Below are 16877 nucleotides of genomic sequence, written 5' to 3' on the forward strand. Positions count from 1 at the left end.
AGATATCGGCTATTATTGTCGAATACTCTCAAGTGGAATTAACGTATCTTTCTCAGAAGAAAGACAATACAGACTTAATAAGGCTAATACTCTTACTAACATTCATTAATTCTTAGGAAATTAACTCATGGATGTAAACTCTTTCACGAGATGTAACGTTGTCGCGTGTATAAAAGGAAATAATAGATTCACTTTTACACACAACGGCCCGATACTATTCTCATGATTTTCGATTAATATCCCAGTGCAAAACGTTCAGGTTGATCGCGTAGATAAAAATCTAGACGCACGTGAATCGGTTTCGATACGAGCGAACCTTGTTATTTGATTTTTGCGCGTGATACAGCGTCGAAGTGACTGCAAAATCATTTTTTTATATCCGATCAGTGGTATTAAAGAGAGAAACAAGTTTTCAGATTTATTTTCATATTATTACAAATTGAGAAAATGTCAGATGCATAATTAATGTTGCTAACGGGAGATTAGTTGGATTTTGCCTTCGAATTAAGTAGAATTTTAATTCGAGGGTAAAACATAACTGAAATCAGTTTAAGCCGATAAGTTGGAATATTACAAATCTCAGTTTTTTATTTTAGAAATACATTTGTAACATAACAGATAAAGCTACTTTTGTGTCAACGAAAAATACGACGAGAAATGGCATCATCCACAGCGCGAAACATCGGCGATCAATTTGAGCCTCAATAATGTCAACAAAGAACGATGAGATAATGATAATGAAAAGTGGAGATTGGACGATACAATAGGTCTGTCCTATCTCTACTTCACGTTTTCCTGCAATTGCTATTCTCAAAGAGCAGCGATTTTATATTCAGATATATTTATTTCAGAATTATTCTATTATATAATATTGTTGTTTGATATTTCGGCTTTCGGCTCGAAGAAGAATTGATACAAAGTGAATAAAAGAATCTCGATTCGTATTTTAGAAGTAACCATGTATCTTTGATGGCTACTTCTGAAACGAGAAATAAAAGAGCCAAGAGAAATAAACATAGTAACGTGCGTTACATATTACATGTATTGCGTATTACAGATCAATTTGAATAATGTTATGCGCTACTCTGCACGCAAACTTAAAAATCATTTGTATCACGACTCGCGTGAGCGACATGGATAACATGGTATCACCCGCGACCGCAGGATCAGCAATCGACTCGCGCAAGGACGAACGCACTGCCTGTTCGTCTGTCCGCAGATCATCGTAAATTGTAGCACGATGAACATTATTAACGTTAAACTCGGGTAATAATCAAGTAACATTAACTTGTTTCTTATCTTGTTTGATTTAGACGTAATACTATTGTTACAGGTTTCATCATGAAAACCATGATGCGCTGCCAAACGAAAAAGAAAAAATGCAAACGTGTAACAACCACACAACGAAAAATTCGATTCTCGATACTAGAGATTGTAAATAACGATAACTGGTTCTTTGTCGCTGCACTAAACTATTTTCCTCAAACTTCAAATATCTATTAATATTATAAGTATATCTATTTCGTTTTAAATTCAATGAGAGAGAGAGAGAGAGAGAGAGAGAGAGAGAGAGAGAGAGAGAGAGAGTGTGTGTGTGTGTTACATACATTAGTTGAACTGCAAAGAATAGTCTTAGGCTGCGTTCGGGAATTTCACCAGAGTGCCCTAAGTAATAATATCTTTCATTCCATTTTCATTGTTCGTTAGACATAAAACAAAAGAAGATAAGACTATGCACTCGGGTGCACTTGGCACTTGGTTTTCGCGAAACAAATGAAATTGGAGAGTAGCTAAGTAGCCCGCGCGCGATAATGCTCGCGCTCGCATGTAAACAAACGGAGTTGTCAGTCGGATCGATGTAAACGTAAGTAACAGCTGTGCGTCGCGCGGAGTCGCGAAACGGACAAAGAACGAAGGGGACGGGGAAGAGCGTGAGAGGTAGAGAAAAAGAGAGAAAGAGAGAGCGAGAGCGTTCGATGGAGCAGAGACAATAATGAAATGACGTACCGTAGGAGAAGTGAGAGGGTTTTGTTGTTGGCGCATTCGAGGATCTTCTTTTTCTCCCATCCCTCGACCGTCTTGACCCATTCCTCGCCTGGACTGCGCCAGTCCTTGGATATGAACGGCATCCTGGGCTTGACAGGTGACGACGATGACGACGACGACGACGACGACGACGATAATGACGACGGACTGGAGCGACACTCGCAGCTCGTTAACGCCGAGACGGCGCAGGGCGCACCTCGCCGTGTCCGCGGACGCCGAATGTGTGGTGTGTGCGTCCAGCGTCCAGCGTCCCGACTCCCGCGGCCGCTCAGTCCGCTGCCTGCGACTCGCTTGCGCTTCGCCGCCGAGCCGAGTACCGAGTGGCGAGCGCGCATGGCTTTGTTGTAGTGACGTCACCGCGCATCAGCTGTGAGGCCAGCACGGCGCGGCGCGGCGCGTCCGCGTGCTTGACTGCGCCATTCGTAGCTATTTGTCAGTCTCGCTTCCGGCTGGAATGCACCGCAATGTGGATATTCCGCCTGTTAAACTGATTTTCTATTTGTTCAGAAGTCGAAGAAAGATTTGGAAAAGAGGAAATTCAAATTCTCTCTTCCAAATTCTGTTCCTTGTATATATCCACATTTAGCGAGAACCATCAGATTCAAGAATAAAAGACACGATGTTCAACTCGATAAATTTTTATTTCAGTTATACAAACGCGATTGATGCCTAGTCTATTTTGTAGAACGTACAAAGGATGAGAAATAGTACATTAGTGTGCGTGTGATTCAACATTCTGCATTCATCACCTGTTATCAACAGCTGAAAATTGTTGACGAAATACAGATCTCGAATCTCGAATGGCAGCTGGCAGCACTTTCTGTTCTCGTATATACTCGTATATAGCAGAGCGTTGAATAAATCATGGATGGAGCCATATGGAGCGGCCGGCAATGTGATTATCTCACAAATTATTAAAGGACATTTGGAGCAGAAAGAAAGAGAGAGAGAGAGAGAGAGAGAAATTTGTCGAATGCATAAAAGTTGAAACCCAGATGTTCTTCGTTTCTATAATTATAATTAATTATATTGTATGCACTCAATATATGAATCTCTTTCTCAAATTAACTCCACTTTTTATGAACTTGTTAATTTTAACAGAGAATTAATTTATACCTCTGTCTTTACTTTTTACTTTATGAAAAAAATTATTGAGTAACCAATTTGACTTATAAGAAATTCGTATATTGACCTAGTGTATTATTAAATTTATGTTCAAGTTTCTCTTTTTTCTTCGACGAATTAACAATAAGCTAGCTTTATTTTTCTGTTCAACAGAATACGATTTCGAACTCGTTTGAGATTTCCTCCCTCTGCCAAGGCTGCCATGGAAACTTTGTCGACTAGAAGGCCTCGAGAATCTGTTCCTGAACTATCCGCCACTCCAGGCATACATTGTATACATGACGTGGCGGGCGTGCGGAGTAGTGCGGAGCAGTGCGGAGTGTCACGGACGCTGACGACTGACAAGTGGACGCGCACTCGCCGCGGATCAACTGATCGAGCAATCTTAATCGCTCCGCGCCGCAAGCAAATTGTTCGTCGGGCGCGCAACATGTACCTCGAGTTGTTCTGATTGTACACAGGGATATCGTCGTTAATGCCGTGTGGTGTGGCTCATCAGCCTGATTGAAGGTACATATTCGTATATATACATGTATACGCCACGCCGCGCCGTCCCGTCCGATTGCGCGGGTTTTCCGTCTCTCTCGTGGTTTCGAAATCGCATATAAATGCAATCGGGCTTGTTTATTACGTTGCGTATTTCTTGGCACGTGCTCCACGCAACTCTCTCTCTCTCTCTCTCTCTCTCTCTCTCTCTCTCTCTCTCTCTCTCCCCTTCTATTTCTCATAATATTCTGTCCTTGTGCTGCCCGACAGGATATGGACCCAGGTATTTATTCGATTGGATCACATTACATTTCATTTTTAATGAAATTATGCGATGGATAGGATAAATCTCGAGTGGTAACAAAGCTTCTCGCACATTTGACGTCACTCCCGAACTATGTGAATATGCAGAAACACGCTTTTCTTATCGACATTATCATTTTAATGTTTACATTAAAATTGTGCTAGACGCAGTCCATCTTAAAATATCTTTTAGATTCTATACGACTCTCATACTTTGCAATTTCGTAGCGAAATATCAGGAAAAATAGTGAATATAAGATAAAATTTTTAAGCACATATGTTATATTGAACTCGTTTGTGCATTTTAATTGTCATGTTGGTATTTTGGTCTCAAAGATAACGTGGAATATTTTTGTAATAAAATAAATTATGAAAGAAGGGATTTTATCTTTATATATAAGTAAATATATAATTAAATTTAAATTTTTTGCGGCACGAACTTTCCGGACAACCCAATAGAAACACTATTATGTGAATTATATCAACTTTATTTTTTTTTATCATATTTTTCAATCAAAATTTGTATCGTAAAAACTCACAGTAGAAAGATAATATCCTGTATTTATATCTCATGATATAATGGTATTTATATTTTAACATTACTTTGCACACTCTTATCATTTATTGCATTTTGATCTTTCTATGTTATAAATAAACTTACCATTGCTTAAGAATGTCATAGTCTAACATTTATAATCACATTGACACCATTTCTCTGTTCAATCATTATTTATTGATTATTATTTTATTATCATATGTATAATTTTATTAATGATTGACCGAACGATTTTATGACCATTCCATACGCTTTAGAGAATGTAGGCAAGGAAACTATTCTAAAAGTGACAGATTGGTTGCGTGGAATTTGGGAAATGAGGCGTGCCGGCGGACCGGTTCAACAATGGATTGACTCCATACCATCGACCACAAAGTCGGACAAAGTTGTCATTGCGAGCGAGTGTCGAGAACGTAGTCCGAGCCATAAGCATAAACCATTAACACCAACCGAGCCTAAGGACATTCCATTTTCTAAGGATTTACAGTCTCCAAGCATGACTGTATCAGCGCCTATTAATGTTCCTAATTCTGCAGCAATGAATACACCGGTGTTACCAAGGTATTAAGGAAGTATTATTTATGATCAAGGAATTGGTTACAACAATCGACATTGAATCACGAATATCTGTTTGAATTTTTTAGTTCACTTCCTCATCAGAGACTGGCGCGAGATGCGAGTTTTCAGTCGGATAGCAGTCACTGCAGTAGTGTCGAGAGTTTATTAGAATTGCGAAAGGCAGATCCGGCAGCGATTCTGTTCGATCTTGGCTTCGGCGGCTCCACAGCCAGTCAGCAGGAAACCGGTACAATTTCTCGTATTCCTAGAAGATTCCTACAGCCATCATCGTTAAGAGGCATCGCCGTAGACGAGTTTCTTAAGCAGCAACAGGAAACCACCGAATCTTTTGATTCAATATCTTTAGGATATAGAGGCCTAATGGGTAAAATGAATTTTTCAGTAGCAATAATTGTAACGATTACACTATGTTCAAGAAGAATCAATTTCTTTTGGAATTAGTGAACTCTGAAATTCATCATTCTATTCTGTGAAAAACAATAAGAATTTTATAGTTACTATATCTACGATTTGTATCTTTAATACTATTGTCACCAAATGAATTAAGAACAATATTTTTATAATGTTGATTATCCAATTATATTTCTGGGTACAAAATGTATCCACAAACATTTTGCCATATAGAATAATAATTTTGTAGGAAGCAATAGTGCATTATACGTTCCTACATGTGTCCGACAGCGCAGAAACTCTGGATCAAGTAATTTTGTAAGTCTCGCGTGAGAATCAGTGGACAAGATTGTTTTAATCTTTTTTTTAAAAGATTATTTAATCGACTTATCTAGAACTGCATAGCTGTTTTTTTTTTTATTTATATTTTTTTATTTTTATTTTAGTAAGCATTTATATTATAGCTTCTTGTTTTTTGCTTATTTATGCGTCAGTTGATATACGATGTTTATACTATTTTTATGTAATAGTTTATTATTTCTTTTGTATTTATTAGAAAACTTGCTTTTAAAATTTCCAAATGCTCGATAATAATCTTATATAAAATAGAACAAAAATGGATTTTACCGGATTGTAGATATGCAATGAATTATACATGTGATTTAAGTTTTAAATTAATTTTGCATGAACAATAGTATGCAAGAATAATACAATGACGTGTACTAATGCATTAAGAACACAAATTCAAACCGCAAACTAGTAGTAATAGAATCGAAATGTGTTTCCTAATGTTATCACTGGGGTATCTTAAAGTAATATTTAATTTTAAATATAAATCGTGTGCAATAATCTAGCCGTTTTAAAAAAAATATACAGTTGTATGAAATATATCACTAATAGATAGAATTTGTGCACGTGTTATATGTTGTTCTTAGAATACATATGTATTATTCTATTTTCATTTGATGTACGCATTCCATGCATCGCATCTTGTTCTGCGGCAATTAGTGTTATTTATCATTAATGAATATACATACGATACATCTTGTTTTTTTTTCTGTATTTTCAAAGGATCGCCATATGTAGCCCCATCGGAAATTGTGCAAAAAATTATGGAACGCTTGCGAGAACATGACAGCCATGAAGTGGATACGAGTTTATATAATTATGACCAGTACAGTTCATTACATCAAAATGGCAAATTCTCTGTGCTGTCTCCTGATAATAGGCAGTTCTTGGAACAGCCACGTTCCAAAAGCCCTGATATGCACAATAAGCGTATGATCATAGGTAAACGAGAAATGATGCAAATAAATTTTAATATTGACATTTAATTTATGTTACTATGTAAAATTGATAAAATTGATTTTTTCTCTCTTGTAGGACAAAAATCATTTACTTTCGGATGCGACGGAAATTTAATTGAAATATCTACCAATGGTACAAAACTTACGTGCGATTCAGTAAATGATCATAATAACTCACTGGATGTCAATGAATCTATAGAATTAAAACAATCATCTCCAGAAGGAAGTATGACATTCCAACCCCGATATCTTTCAAAGTATGACAAAAGGCTAGCGAAGCAATTGTCGTTTGATGATACTGTCGAATTTTCTGAAATCGACCAATTATCAAAAGATGATCGGGAGATCTTGAATAGCTTAAATATTGCTCAAAGTGGCACAAATATAGATGATAGGAACCAAGAACATAATACAACAAATACAATTTTTAGAAGACACGAATTTTCTGATACTCGAAGGGCTAGCGATGGTTCGTGTGACACTAAACTCCTAAAGAATAAATTATTTTATGAAAGGCGATTTAGTGATAGTGCAATGCGTATTGCTGAACGTCAAAGTAAAGAGCATACGTTAATGCAAAAGAGGAAAAGTCTCAAAAGACAGTCTAGAGTATGTGATACAACCGCAATGTATTGTTGCGATCTAAGTCCTATTAGGTCTAGCATACCAAGTATAGTAATAATAGAACCTAATGTAGATAATGAAGTATCGAGTGGCGTAACTGATAGTGCACAATTAAATATACCAAAATTCGAGCCAGCCGAAGATAAAAACGATCTGGAATTAAAAACGGAGACGGAATTTTCGTTTAGTAAATCTAATTACATACCTTCGCCAAATGTTAGTGAATCTATCAACAGATTAGAATGCTTTCAAACCGCACTGGAAGATTCGGCGTCTAGTGATCATTCTTGTACGGAAGATAATCAAGTCTGTTGTTACAAAGGTAAAGTATGTAAAGATTGTAAGCATGGTAAAAACTGTCCGAATTGTTGTTGTTACGCTAACAAACGGAAATATCGGAAAAAGATGGAGAAGATTATGCAAGAGAATAAGAGATTAGAGGATATGCTAGCGAGAAGTAGGAGAGAGGTTGCACAGATTCGTGATATGCTAAGCAGTGTGTTATCAGTCAGGATGGAACCAGGATTTTAAGAGCAATTGCCAATTTTGGTAAAAGTAATATTATCATTTTGTGATATGGAAGAGGGCGGGAGGGTGAATATGATACATTAGAGAAAATTAATATTTTGTAGAGAATTTTTGACTTTCTATTTAACACTTTAAACTAATCTATTCTTCTATTTCAGAAATCAAATATTTTCGAAGTATACATTTTTTAATGCTATTTCTGAAATGTACGTATCTAAGAACAGTCTTTTAGTATTTCTTTTTATCTAAAACTAAAGCCGATAAGTGTACACTCGATTATTTTTGCATGCTTAATATTAATATAAAAATATTAATATAAATCTTTTTATATTTCTGTTTATACTTCTTGCATTTTTTTACATTCAACGAAAGTTATAAACATCAAAATCTTATTACATTTTGATTTTATTTAAGATTAGGTATTGGCACACGATCAAAAAAAAAAGTGCATTTTTATCAGAATACTTCGTTAATACTGACACAGGTGAATTATTAAGATAAATATAAACTTTCATTGTGTGAAATAAAATATCAATTTAAATATATGGATGATATTTTGAGATTGAGAGAAGAGATACCTTTTTATAATCGATATACAAGATCACTTGAACGTGAGAACATATGAGTTTCATTTATCAAATATCATTTAAAATTTGCATAGCTAAGCCAAGTAATCAAACGGATAAAGATGAACTAAATAATATTTATTAATAAATTCAAATATAAATAATCGCTTTATTTGAAATTTGACTGCACAAAATTTATACTTTTATGAATTATATTTTAAATTTCACATACTCGAAACGATTAATTTGATCTTGCGTTATTTCGACTTTTCTCTTTTTAACTCTATCTTATATTCTAATCACATTGTTATGTTACATTGTTATGTAATTCGTGTACATTTCGCTACCATATCTTCGAATTGTTAAGTTTGAATTATCTTTGTTATCTTATAACTAAATTTATTGATTGAATATCTCTAGTTTATAATTGAAAAATAAGTAACAATCATAGCTATACCTTGTTCACGTTTAATAGAATTTTTCTATATAATTGAGCATTTTTGTATGTATAATGTGTATAATATAATGCACAACAGGAAGATTAATTGCAAGTTGAGAACAGCCAGAACAGTAATGAAAGTTTGATACTTTCACTCTTTTTAATAATTATATATTGTAATATTGAAATGCTGGTCATTCCATATTTTATGCAGATAAAAAGAGATCTAGTCTTCTACAATTATAATACTGTCGGTACGGTGTGGTAAGATGTTCAACTGTTAATTCTTCATCTTTTGTCATTTTTTTATATTCAAAATAATGTGTTCTCAAGGAATTTCTCAGAAAACAACTCAACTGGTTTTGGGTATCAATTATTGAAAATTAATTTATGCTGCCATATTGGAGTACTTCTTGAATAATAGTATATTTCCACATATCACATTATAGATATAAATAATATACATTCATTTTAACTTTAATCTAACGGGATCAGTAGCTATAATATATTTAAAGAAATTTGCGATTTAATAAACTAAATATAATGAAGAAATGATCTGAGATTTAAAATCAAATCAAATGACATATACTCGTTCTATTGAGATCAATTAAATGCAAATTATTTGATATTAATAAAAGAACACTATTACTTACAATATTTGGGGAAGGAAAAAAGATGTTAAATATACATTAAATTAATATATATGTATTGTTATGAAATGTATGTATAAGTCTGTTCATTCTTTTTACTTAATGCTTAAAATGCTAACATCAACAATTGAAAGAATTGAATTTTATTTAATATTACTAAATGCGGATTTAATTTTCCCTAAGTTATAACATCACTTAATAAAGAAAAATGTCTTTTATTTTATCATGATATACAAATAAAACCATAGTTAGTACAGAAATATAAGATTGTGAAAAAAAATATCATACAATATAAATAAAAAAATTTAGAATATTAACATTTATGTAATAGAATTTTCATCGTCCATTATTTAACAAATCAGTTTCTGTAACAAATTTTCTGACTTCTTATACAATATCAAACGATGAAATCTTGCTAAGACACGCATTATTTAAATAAAGTATACAGAAAGTAATTATATTTATTAAGGTACAATGTACAATTGTGGGAAAACTCAATAATAAATATATACCGCAATTGAGTTTCATTTTTTTTTTTTTATATGTATTAGCCATAATTTGCACCTAATGAATTTATCAATTAAACACACTGCTAAGTGTACCGTTTATAACGTTCGTAGAAATTAATTGTTCACTATAAACTATCCAAGTATCTTTTTTTTTTCAAATGTGTTTTTACTTATCATAAATAATCGCGAAACTATATCTTATAAATTGATGTGTAAAATAACACAATTTCATAGATATACCAGACATAGACGAGATCAAACTATTTAATAACAGACAAAATATGTCAATATCATCAATAATATAAGTTAACTTTGTACATACAACTGATCCCCTTTACAAGTTATGAGTGCAGTCAATTACTGGAAGGATCTGCTAGTTTTTGTCTTATGATAAGCGACACACAAGAACTGATTTAGCGTCGTCCGTAGTAATGGAAACTACATATAAATATATGTAGAATTCCTTATTTATGTAATTTTGATATTAACTAGCATTTTTTCTAGTTGTAGATCTAATCGAAAAAAGATATATATTAATCATTTATAATCAAATAATTTACGTATTCAATTTACGCTGTTTTTTTTTTGTATTTATTCAAATATAAAATTATCTTTCTTTTTACTATATCAGACTAGACAGATTAATAGTTCCATTTATTTCTCACTACGGGCGCGCTTGAAATAGCTGCATAAATAACAAAGCCAATGCAGCGTTTGTAGAGTTTAAATCACAAACAGACTAACGGTGACATTATAAACAAAATCGAACATCAACATACATCCTTTATGTTAGATAACATTGAATTTCTATCGGAGATAAAACATTCGTAAATTATCGAGTGGTTCTGCGTTACTAAACTTCATAAATACGATGCATGTAGCGAGTAGATTTCTTGATAAGCTCACATGTATATTCTGTCAGGGATATCAATTATAGCTAAACTACCCCCAGTAATAAACTCCAAGAGCCATGGTCCATCCAATCTTATATTTTAAATATGAACCTGCTACAGTACCATGTCAAACATCATCCATGTGTATGTGTAAATATATGTTTCGTGAATAGTGTACATGTAGATGTGGATGTTTCCGTCCTTTCTTTCCTTACAACATATTTTTCCTTAAGATGTATATAAACAAATAAGAGCAAACTCAATCTAATTTAATCTTCTTTATCATCCCTGAAATTAATAAAAACAAATTTGTAAACAATAATCACGTTATACATACTGCAACAATGTAGATGATTGCAATGCGAGCAACAATATAATTTACGTACTTTACAACTTCTTGTGGTTGCGATGGATCAAAATGGAGTTCAACAATTGTCTCTTGTCTACTTTGCACTTTAAAGGACACGTGGACCGCTATGTATTGGTCTTTGTTACTCTGTTGCCAACCAGAATACTGAAATGAAATGTAATTTCTGTAAATTATATTTATAAATATAATTTAAGTGAAATTTATATACTACAAGTTTCTTTTTATATCTAATCTCGATTAATGCAACTGAATTTAGGTCAATTTAGTGTATGTTAGAATACATTATTCTTTATTCTGAAAAAAAAAAGCACTTACTGTCGTCGTGCTTCTATACAGTACTTTCCCATCTTCTTTAAAAGGTAGAAACTTTTGGAGCAATGCTTTTCCATCTATCCTCCACAAGGTTGGATAAGTGCTTGATTCCACATCGGATTTACCCTTACTGGATAAGTTATTTTCCTTATTCTTATTAGATTCAACGTCAGTTTTTAAAAGAACGAATGAACCAGACTGCAAGAAACATTAATGATATAGACAGACATTTTTTTAAAGTTTATTATACTCAACTAGATCGTTGCTCAATGACTTACTGTGTATTCTTTTGGAGTCTCTCCAGATTCGTTGAAACTGTTGTCATCAGAATCGTCATCTTCCTCATCCTCCTTTTCATCATCGTCTTTCTTAGAGCGCCTTTTCCTCTTTGACTTCTTTCCTGTATCAGAATCAGATTCCTCTTCCTCTTCCTCTTCATCCTCTTCGAACTCCTCTTCTTCTTCTTCGTCTTCCTCTTCAGAGTGCTGTCGCTTTTTTCCTGCTCCTCTCTGTGGCCTTATTTTAGTGCCAGCCTATTAAAAAAATCACAAATAATATATCAAAATTAAATATTTTTCTTTCTCTGTTATGTACTTTTAATCGTATTCACAATAATCATGCTTCTATGAAAGCTTAAAACGAATGATAGAAAAATATACAATTTAAGTTAGAAATATAGGACACTATGTGAACATCCCTTAGTTCATTAATGTAACAAACTAAACTATGTCTAACAATTAACAAGAAGATATCTTGAAAAATGTTTGGTATGGTTTTCTGATGCCTAATGTAGATTAACTTTAATCTCGAAATTAAGTCTTAGAACTAGGAAAAGATAAAGAGTAAGTTGAGCAAAAATTAAAATCAATCTACAGGGAGGGGGGGAGAGTAAGCATTAGAATTAGATTTTGATTGAGTACCGATCAAATAATATTTTTACTATTTAAGTAGAACTATTAAACTTTAACATGTTTAACATGGAAAAAGATTAGATAGGCAATTATATTTAGAAAGAACCTCGCACAAATCATGTGCAAAATAGTTTCAGTTGAATTGTTTTGGTTGAATTCTTGATGTACTGCAGTTCTTGTCATTTTGAACATATGTCTCAATGTGCACATTTGTTCGGAATGACGAGAACTACAATACATAAAAAATTCAGCCAATTCGACTGAAATTACTTTCCCTTAATATAATTTATGCGGGATCCTTAAAAATGAGAAAAATTTCGCTTTAAACAATTCTGGCAGTTGAAACAATCACATTAAGCTAATCAGATTTAGTCAAAACCTTGCTTGTCCACTTCTACTAATATAGTCTAATTTTAATTTTAGATTCACTAACTCTACTTTTTTCTAATTCCGAAAATTAGAAAAGGATCCGAAGATTAAAGAGGAACCGAGATTCTATCAAAGAGATAAGCAGTTGAATATCTACCAATGTAAATGGTTAATTTCAATCTCGGTTTAATTTACTCTTTATTCTTTTCTAATTTTAAGAACTATAGAAAAAGATAAAAAGTCACGAAGATTAAAGTCAATCTACATATTTATAGAAACGAATAGTACGATAGGTCCGGTTCTACCGATGTAAAAATTAACTTTAACTTACTGTTTACCACGGTTTAACTTATTGTTTATCTTTTTCTAATCTTCTAATTCTTAGAATTAGGAAAAGAATGAAGAATAAATGAATCGAGATTTAAATTACCAACATTATGTGAAACCAGATTATTATAATACCGCAGTACGTAGTACATAAATACTTTCTTCTGGTGAAGTAGCGATTACTGATGATTTGAAATATTGCCGAGCGGCGCGGGCGTGGCGCCACTGGCGTGAGCAACCGATCAACCAACTGAAATGAATTGAACCAACCGGCCGGCCGCCGGCGACGATGGCCATCGCCATCGCGAAGCAATGCGACGAGAAGACCGTACTAGACGAACGGCTCTATCTCGAAAGATACATCTGGACAGCGCGACCGGGTCGTCGTATGGGAAATCGCACATCATGGTTTCGCAAGCAGACTCGACGCCGAGGATCTCGAGCGAGTTTCTTCCGTGCCCGTGATATAAAGGGGAACACATCAGCTAATATCGTCCGCCGTCGACATCCTCGCTCCATCACGATCTCGGAATACACGAGTATCATTTTACCTGGTGCATTCTTGGCACGAGTCCGATTCATCGGGAGGAAATCGCAAGAGACGCGAATTCCGCGATAAGCATCCTCGTTTCTGAAGCAGCTAAGTTGCGGCGAAATTCCGCCGGAGCATCGGAGTCGGTCGCTCTCACCTTCTCTCTCTCTCTCTCTCTCTCTCTCTCTCACACACACACACACACACACACACTCGCTCACTCTCTTTCTCTTTTCCCCTCTCAAACGAGCGTCCTTTATCGCGCAAACGATGCAAACACGATAAAAAAAAAAAATGAAAAAAAAGAATTGGTCGTCCTCTTTCGCGGACGTGGGCGTGACAGGAAAAAGAAATGTAGCGAACGCGCAGCGTGTTAATTTACCTCGGTTCCAGCCTCCGGAGTCCATTCCTCCTCGGAGGCGCCCTCGACCTCCGGATAGTCCGGATCGTCCACCTCGTAATCATCCTCGTCCGAGTAATCCTTGATCTTCTTCATGCTGTCCTTGCGCGAAATGTTTGCCAATTTTCTGAGACACTGTTCACGAAAAGAATGTTACGCGGGCGTCACGCGGTGCTGAGGAAAGTACGAGGAACCTCAACCGGAGGAACGTGCACACGGAACACACGGAATATCGCAAACAATATGGCGGTCGGTAAGGGAGGAGGGAGGAGGAACGCTCCCTTTATTATCGCGAATTCGCATGGACGGCGTGGCGCCGTGGCTGCGAAATCTGTCTCCCGATGGCAGCACCATTTCCAGCCGCCTGTCGCCTCGTTTCACAGTTTATGCCGCCTCACAGTCACGTCACAGGCGCCATTCCGCGGCCGATGCTCGAGCGCGGGAAGATGGACATTTTAATTAGGATATTAAAGAACAAATCGATTTCGATGTATAATTTTTGATTGAAGTTTACGCGAATATTCTATAATTTCAGAGGTATCAGTAGGCTAAAGCTACCTCCAAACTAAAGCCTCTCTCTCATCACGGTCCCTCTCATTACAATCTTAAGCCGGTTTCTACATTAATTGCAAGCCGATCGCAAGTTTGTTGCGACAGTCAATATGAAACGTTGATTTTAAAATGCAAGCTTCAGATTGGCTGTCGCAACAAACTTGCGATCGGCTTACGTCTAATGTATTGGGTTGGTAAGAAAGTATTTGTGTTTTTTTAATTCAAAATTGTATATACAATATCTTCATCAATAATGAATGAAATTTAAATTTAAAAAAAGAGTTTTAAAGTTTGAAATCTCTACTTTTAAAAGCTTACCACGTTTTTTAAGTTTATATGAGTTTCGTAATTTTTACATACCAAAAACTACCAAAAAAGATGGAAAATTTTCTTCTCACTTTGTGGGTTTGTAACGTGCTCAAAACAAATTTGAGAAAATTTTCGACTACCTATCGTGAAAGCTTGATACTTTCTCTACAAAATCGATTTTTAAAAATATTCTTACGATTTTTGGTTATTGAGTTATTGCAAATTAAATAAAAGGATTATTTTGACTTTAATTGCTCATAACTTCGTTAAAAATTGTCGTATCGCAATTTAAAAAAGAGATTCTTAAAACTTTACTCTAAGATTAAGATATATTTATATTGGTTGGTAAGAAAGTAATTGCGATTTTTACTGATAGATACCTTTTAAAAAAACGTAATTACTTTCTTGCCAACCTAATAAAACCGGCTTTATATGTAGGTGGTTGATTGTATATCTTGTTAGAATACATTTCATTTCTCATATGTATCATTTTATCTTCTTTATTAAATATTAAAAAATAATAAAATGATACATTTATGCGTGAAACGGAACGCACTCTTGAAATGAGGTGAAAATTACAAAAAAGTTAGCAAATATTTAATTAGAATATTTATATTATAATTTCATATGGTTATCATATATCACCTTGGAAATATTATATAATGGACTCCCAGAAATGATTGATTGATCGACGTTGAATCAGCATCGATTCGATTAATTATTTTTTGTTGAGATATTCTATTTATGTATTTATCTTAATTGATCTTTTTACTGTTTTTATTGTTTTATCATTTTTTAAAATGTCGATACTATATATATAATAAATGAATAAATATTCATGCATGCGTTTATTTTTTTATAATCGAATTCTTTCTTTTTGCTTGAAGAAAAATAAATTATTGCGATTGGTAAACGGAGAATATTAATTAAGTAATTGAGACTGCAATAATTAAGAAAAGTATAAATATTTTTTTAAATTTAATTAAATGTAATTTCCAAGTTACGCGTAGAGAGTTGACAAGCATCATTCTCGATGCAACACTTTGACGATTGTTAATAATTTTTCAGACTCGCGCAAAACCGGATCGATATGATGGTTGACGCGTGCGCCGAGGCTCGACGCCGCGTCGGGACGCCGTTCCCTCTGTATTTACGATAGCGGCGGAACCAACAAAAACTCTGGCACAAGGGTAAAGAACGGACGAAAAGTCGGAGAGAAAGATGTTTGAACTTTACGGTGTCGGTAAGGACGGTATGGTGTATCATTCACCGCCTCCCAGAAGAAAGGAAGTCGACATCCTTTCGGAGGTAGGTAGGACGACAAACTCAGCTAAATATCCCTTATTAATTCGTTAATTGTGTCGAGGAAAGAGCTGCCTCCTAATTAACTTATCTACGAGTCTGAGAGACTCCAGAGAGTATCCATTGAAATATATATTATTTACCTCCTATATATAATTAATGATCGAGCTGCCCACGCACGCACACACACACACACACACACACACACACACACACACACACACACACACACACACACACACACACACACACACACAAACACACACACACACACACACACACAGAGAGAGAGAGAGAGACTACGCGTGTCGTTCTTAGCTTGACTTTTTTTCTGGAGCAAAGGTGAATTGAGCTTGTCTATAACATCTCTCCGGACTATTATTTATTTTATTTCTTGACATAATGGAGAAAGTTGGAAAACAATATATAGTACATAGAAGTGCTTCTTAACAATTCCTATGAATATATTTTATATATTTCTTATATATATAT

General features: G+C 34.6%; 4 protein-coding genes across 7 annotated transcripts in view; 2 read left to right on the plus strand and 2 right to left on the minus strand.

The window, feature by feature from the left end:
• Nucleotides 1-2345, minus strand: part of LOC108690824 (F-box only protein 32) — a 13703-nt gene extending 11358 nt beyond the window's left edge. The window contains exon 1 of the mRNA XM_018198327.1: nt 2008-2345. Coding sequence (XP_018053816.1) covers nt 2008-2129 — 122 coding nt within the window. The 5' untranslated portion in view covers nt 2130-2345. The remainder of the gene's footprint in view (nt 1-2007) is intronic.
• Nucleotides 2346-3406: 1061 nt separating this feature from the next.
• On the plus strand, nt 3407-8001 carry LOC108690833. 4 transcript variants are annotated; one of them, XM_018198344.1, is made up of 7 exons: nt 3407-3681; nt 3928-3940; nt 4774-5077; nt 5161-5459; nt 6557-6775; nt 6869-7738; nt 7822-7924. In XM_018198344.1, the coding sequence occupies exons 2-7, from the start codon at nt 3931-3933 to the stop codon at nt 7845-7847; spliced, it is 1728 nt and encodes a 575-aa protein (XP_018053833.1). In that variant the 5' UTR covers nt 3407-3681; nt 3928-3930; the 3' UTR covers nt 7848-7924. The 4 variants fall into 4 exon arrangements, with proteins under 4 accessions (XP_018053833.1, XP_018053830.1, XP_018053832.1 ...); XM_018198341.1 differs by having other exon boundaries at nt 6869-8001; XM_018198343.1 differs by having other exon boundaries at nt 5161-5321; nt 6869-8001.
• Nucleotides 8002-11077: 3076 nt separating this feature from the next.
• On the minus strand, nt 11078-14514 carry LOC108690834 (uncharacterized protein DDB_G0283697-like). The gene is made up of 5 exons (XM_018198346.1): nt 14205-14514; nt 11962-12216; nt 11687-11881; nt 11388-11515; nt 11078-11289 (listed from the first exon to the last, which is right to left on the minus strand). The coding sequence occupies exons 1-5, from the start codon at nt 14316-14318 to the stop codon at nt 11271-11273; spliced, it is 711 nt and encodes a 236-aa protein (XP_018053835.1). The 5' UTR covers nt 14319-14514; the 3' UTR covers nt 11078-11270.
• Nucleotides 14515-16203: 1689 nt separating this feature from the next.
• LOC108690823 (dipeptidase 1-like) overlaps nt 16204-16877 on the plus strand; it is a 6149-nt gene continuing 5475 nt past the window's right edge. The window contains exon 1 of the mRNA XM_018198326.1: nt 16204-16391. Within this exon, the coding sequence (XP_018053815.1) occupies nt 16305-16391 (87 nt within the window). The 5' untranslated portion in view covers nt 16204-16304. The remainder of the gene's footprint in view (nt 16392-16877) is intronic.

This window comes from Atta colombica, unplaced genomic scaffold (genome assembly GCF_001594045.1).
Source record: "Atta colombica isolate Treedump-2 unplaced genomic scaffold, Acol1.0 scaffold374, whole genome shotgun sequence".
Taxonomy (NCBI): domain Eukaryota; kingdom Metazoa; phylum Arthropoda; class Insecta; order Hymenoptera; family Formicidae; genus Atta; species Atta colombica.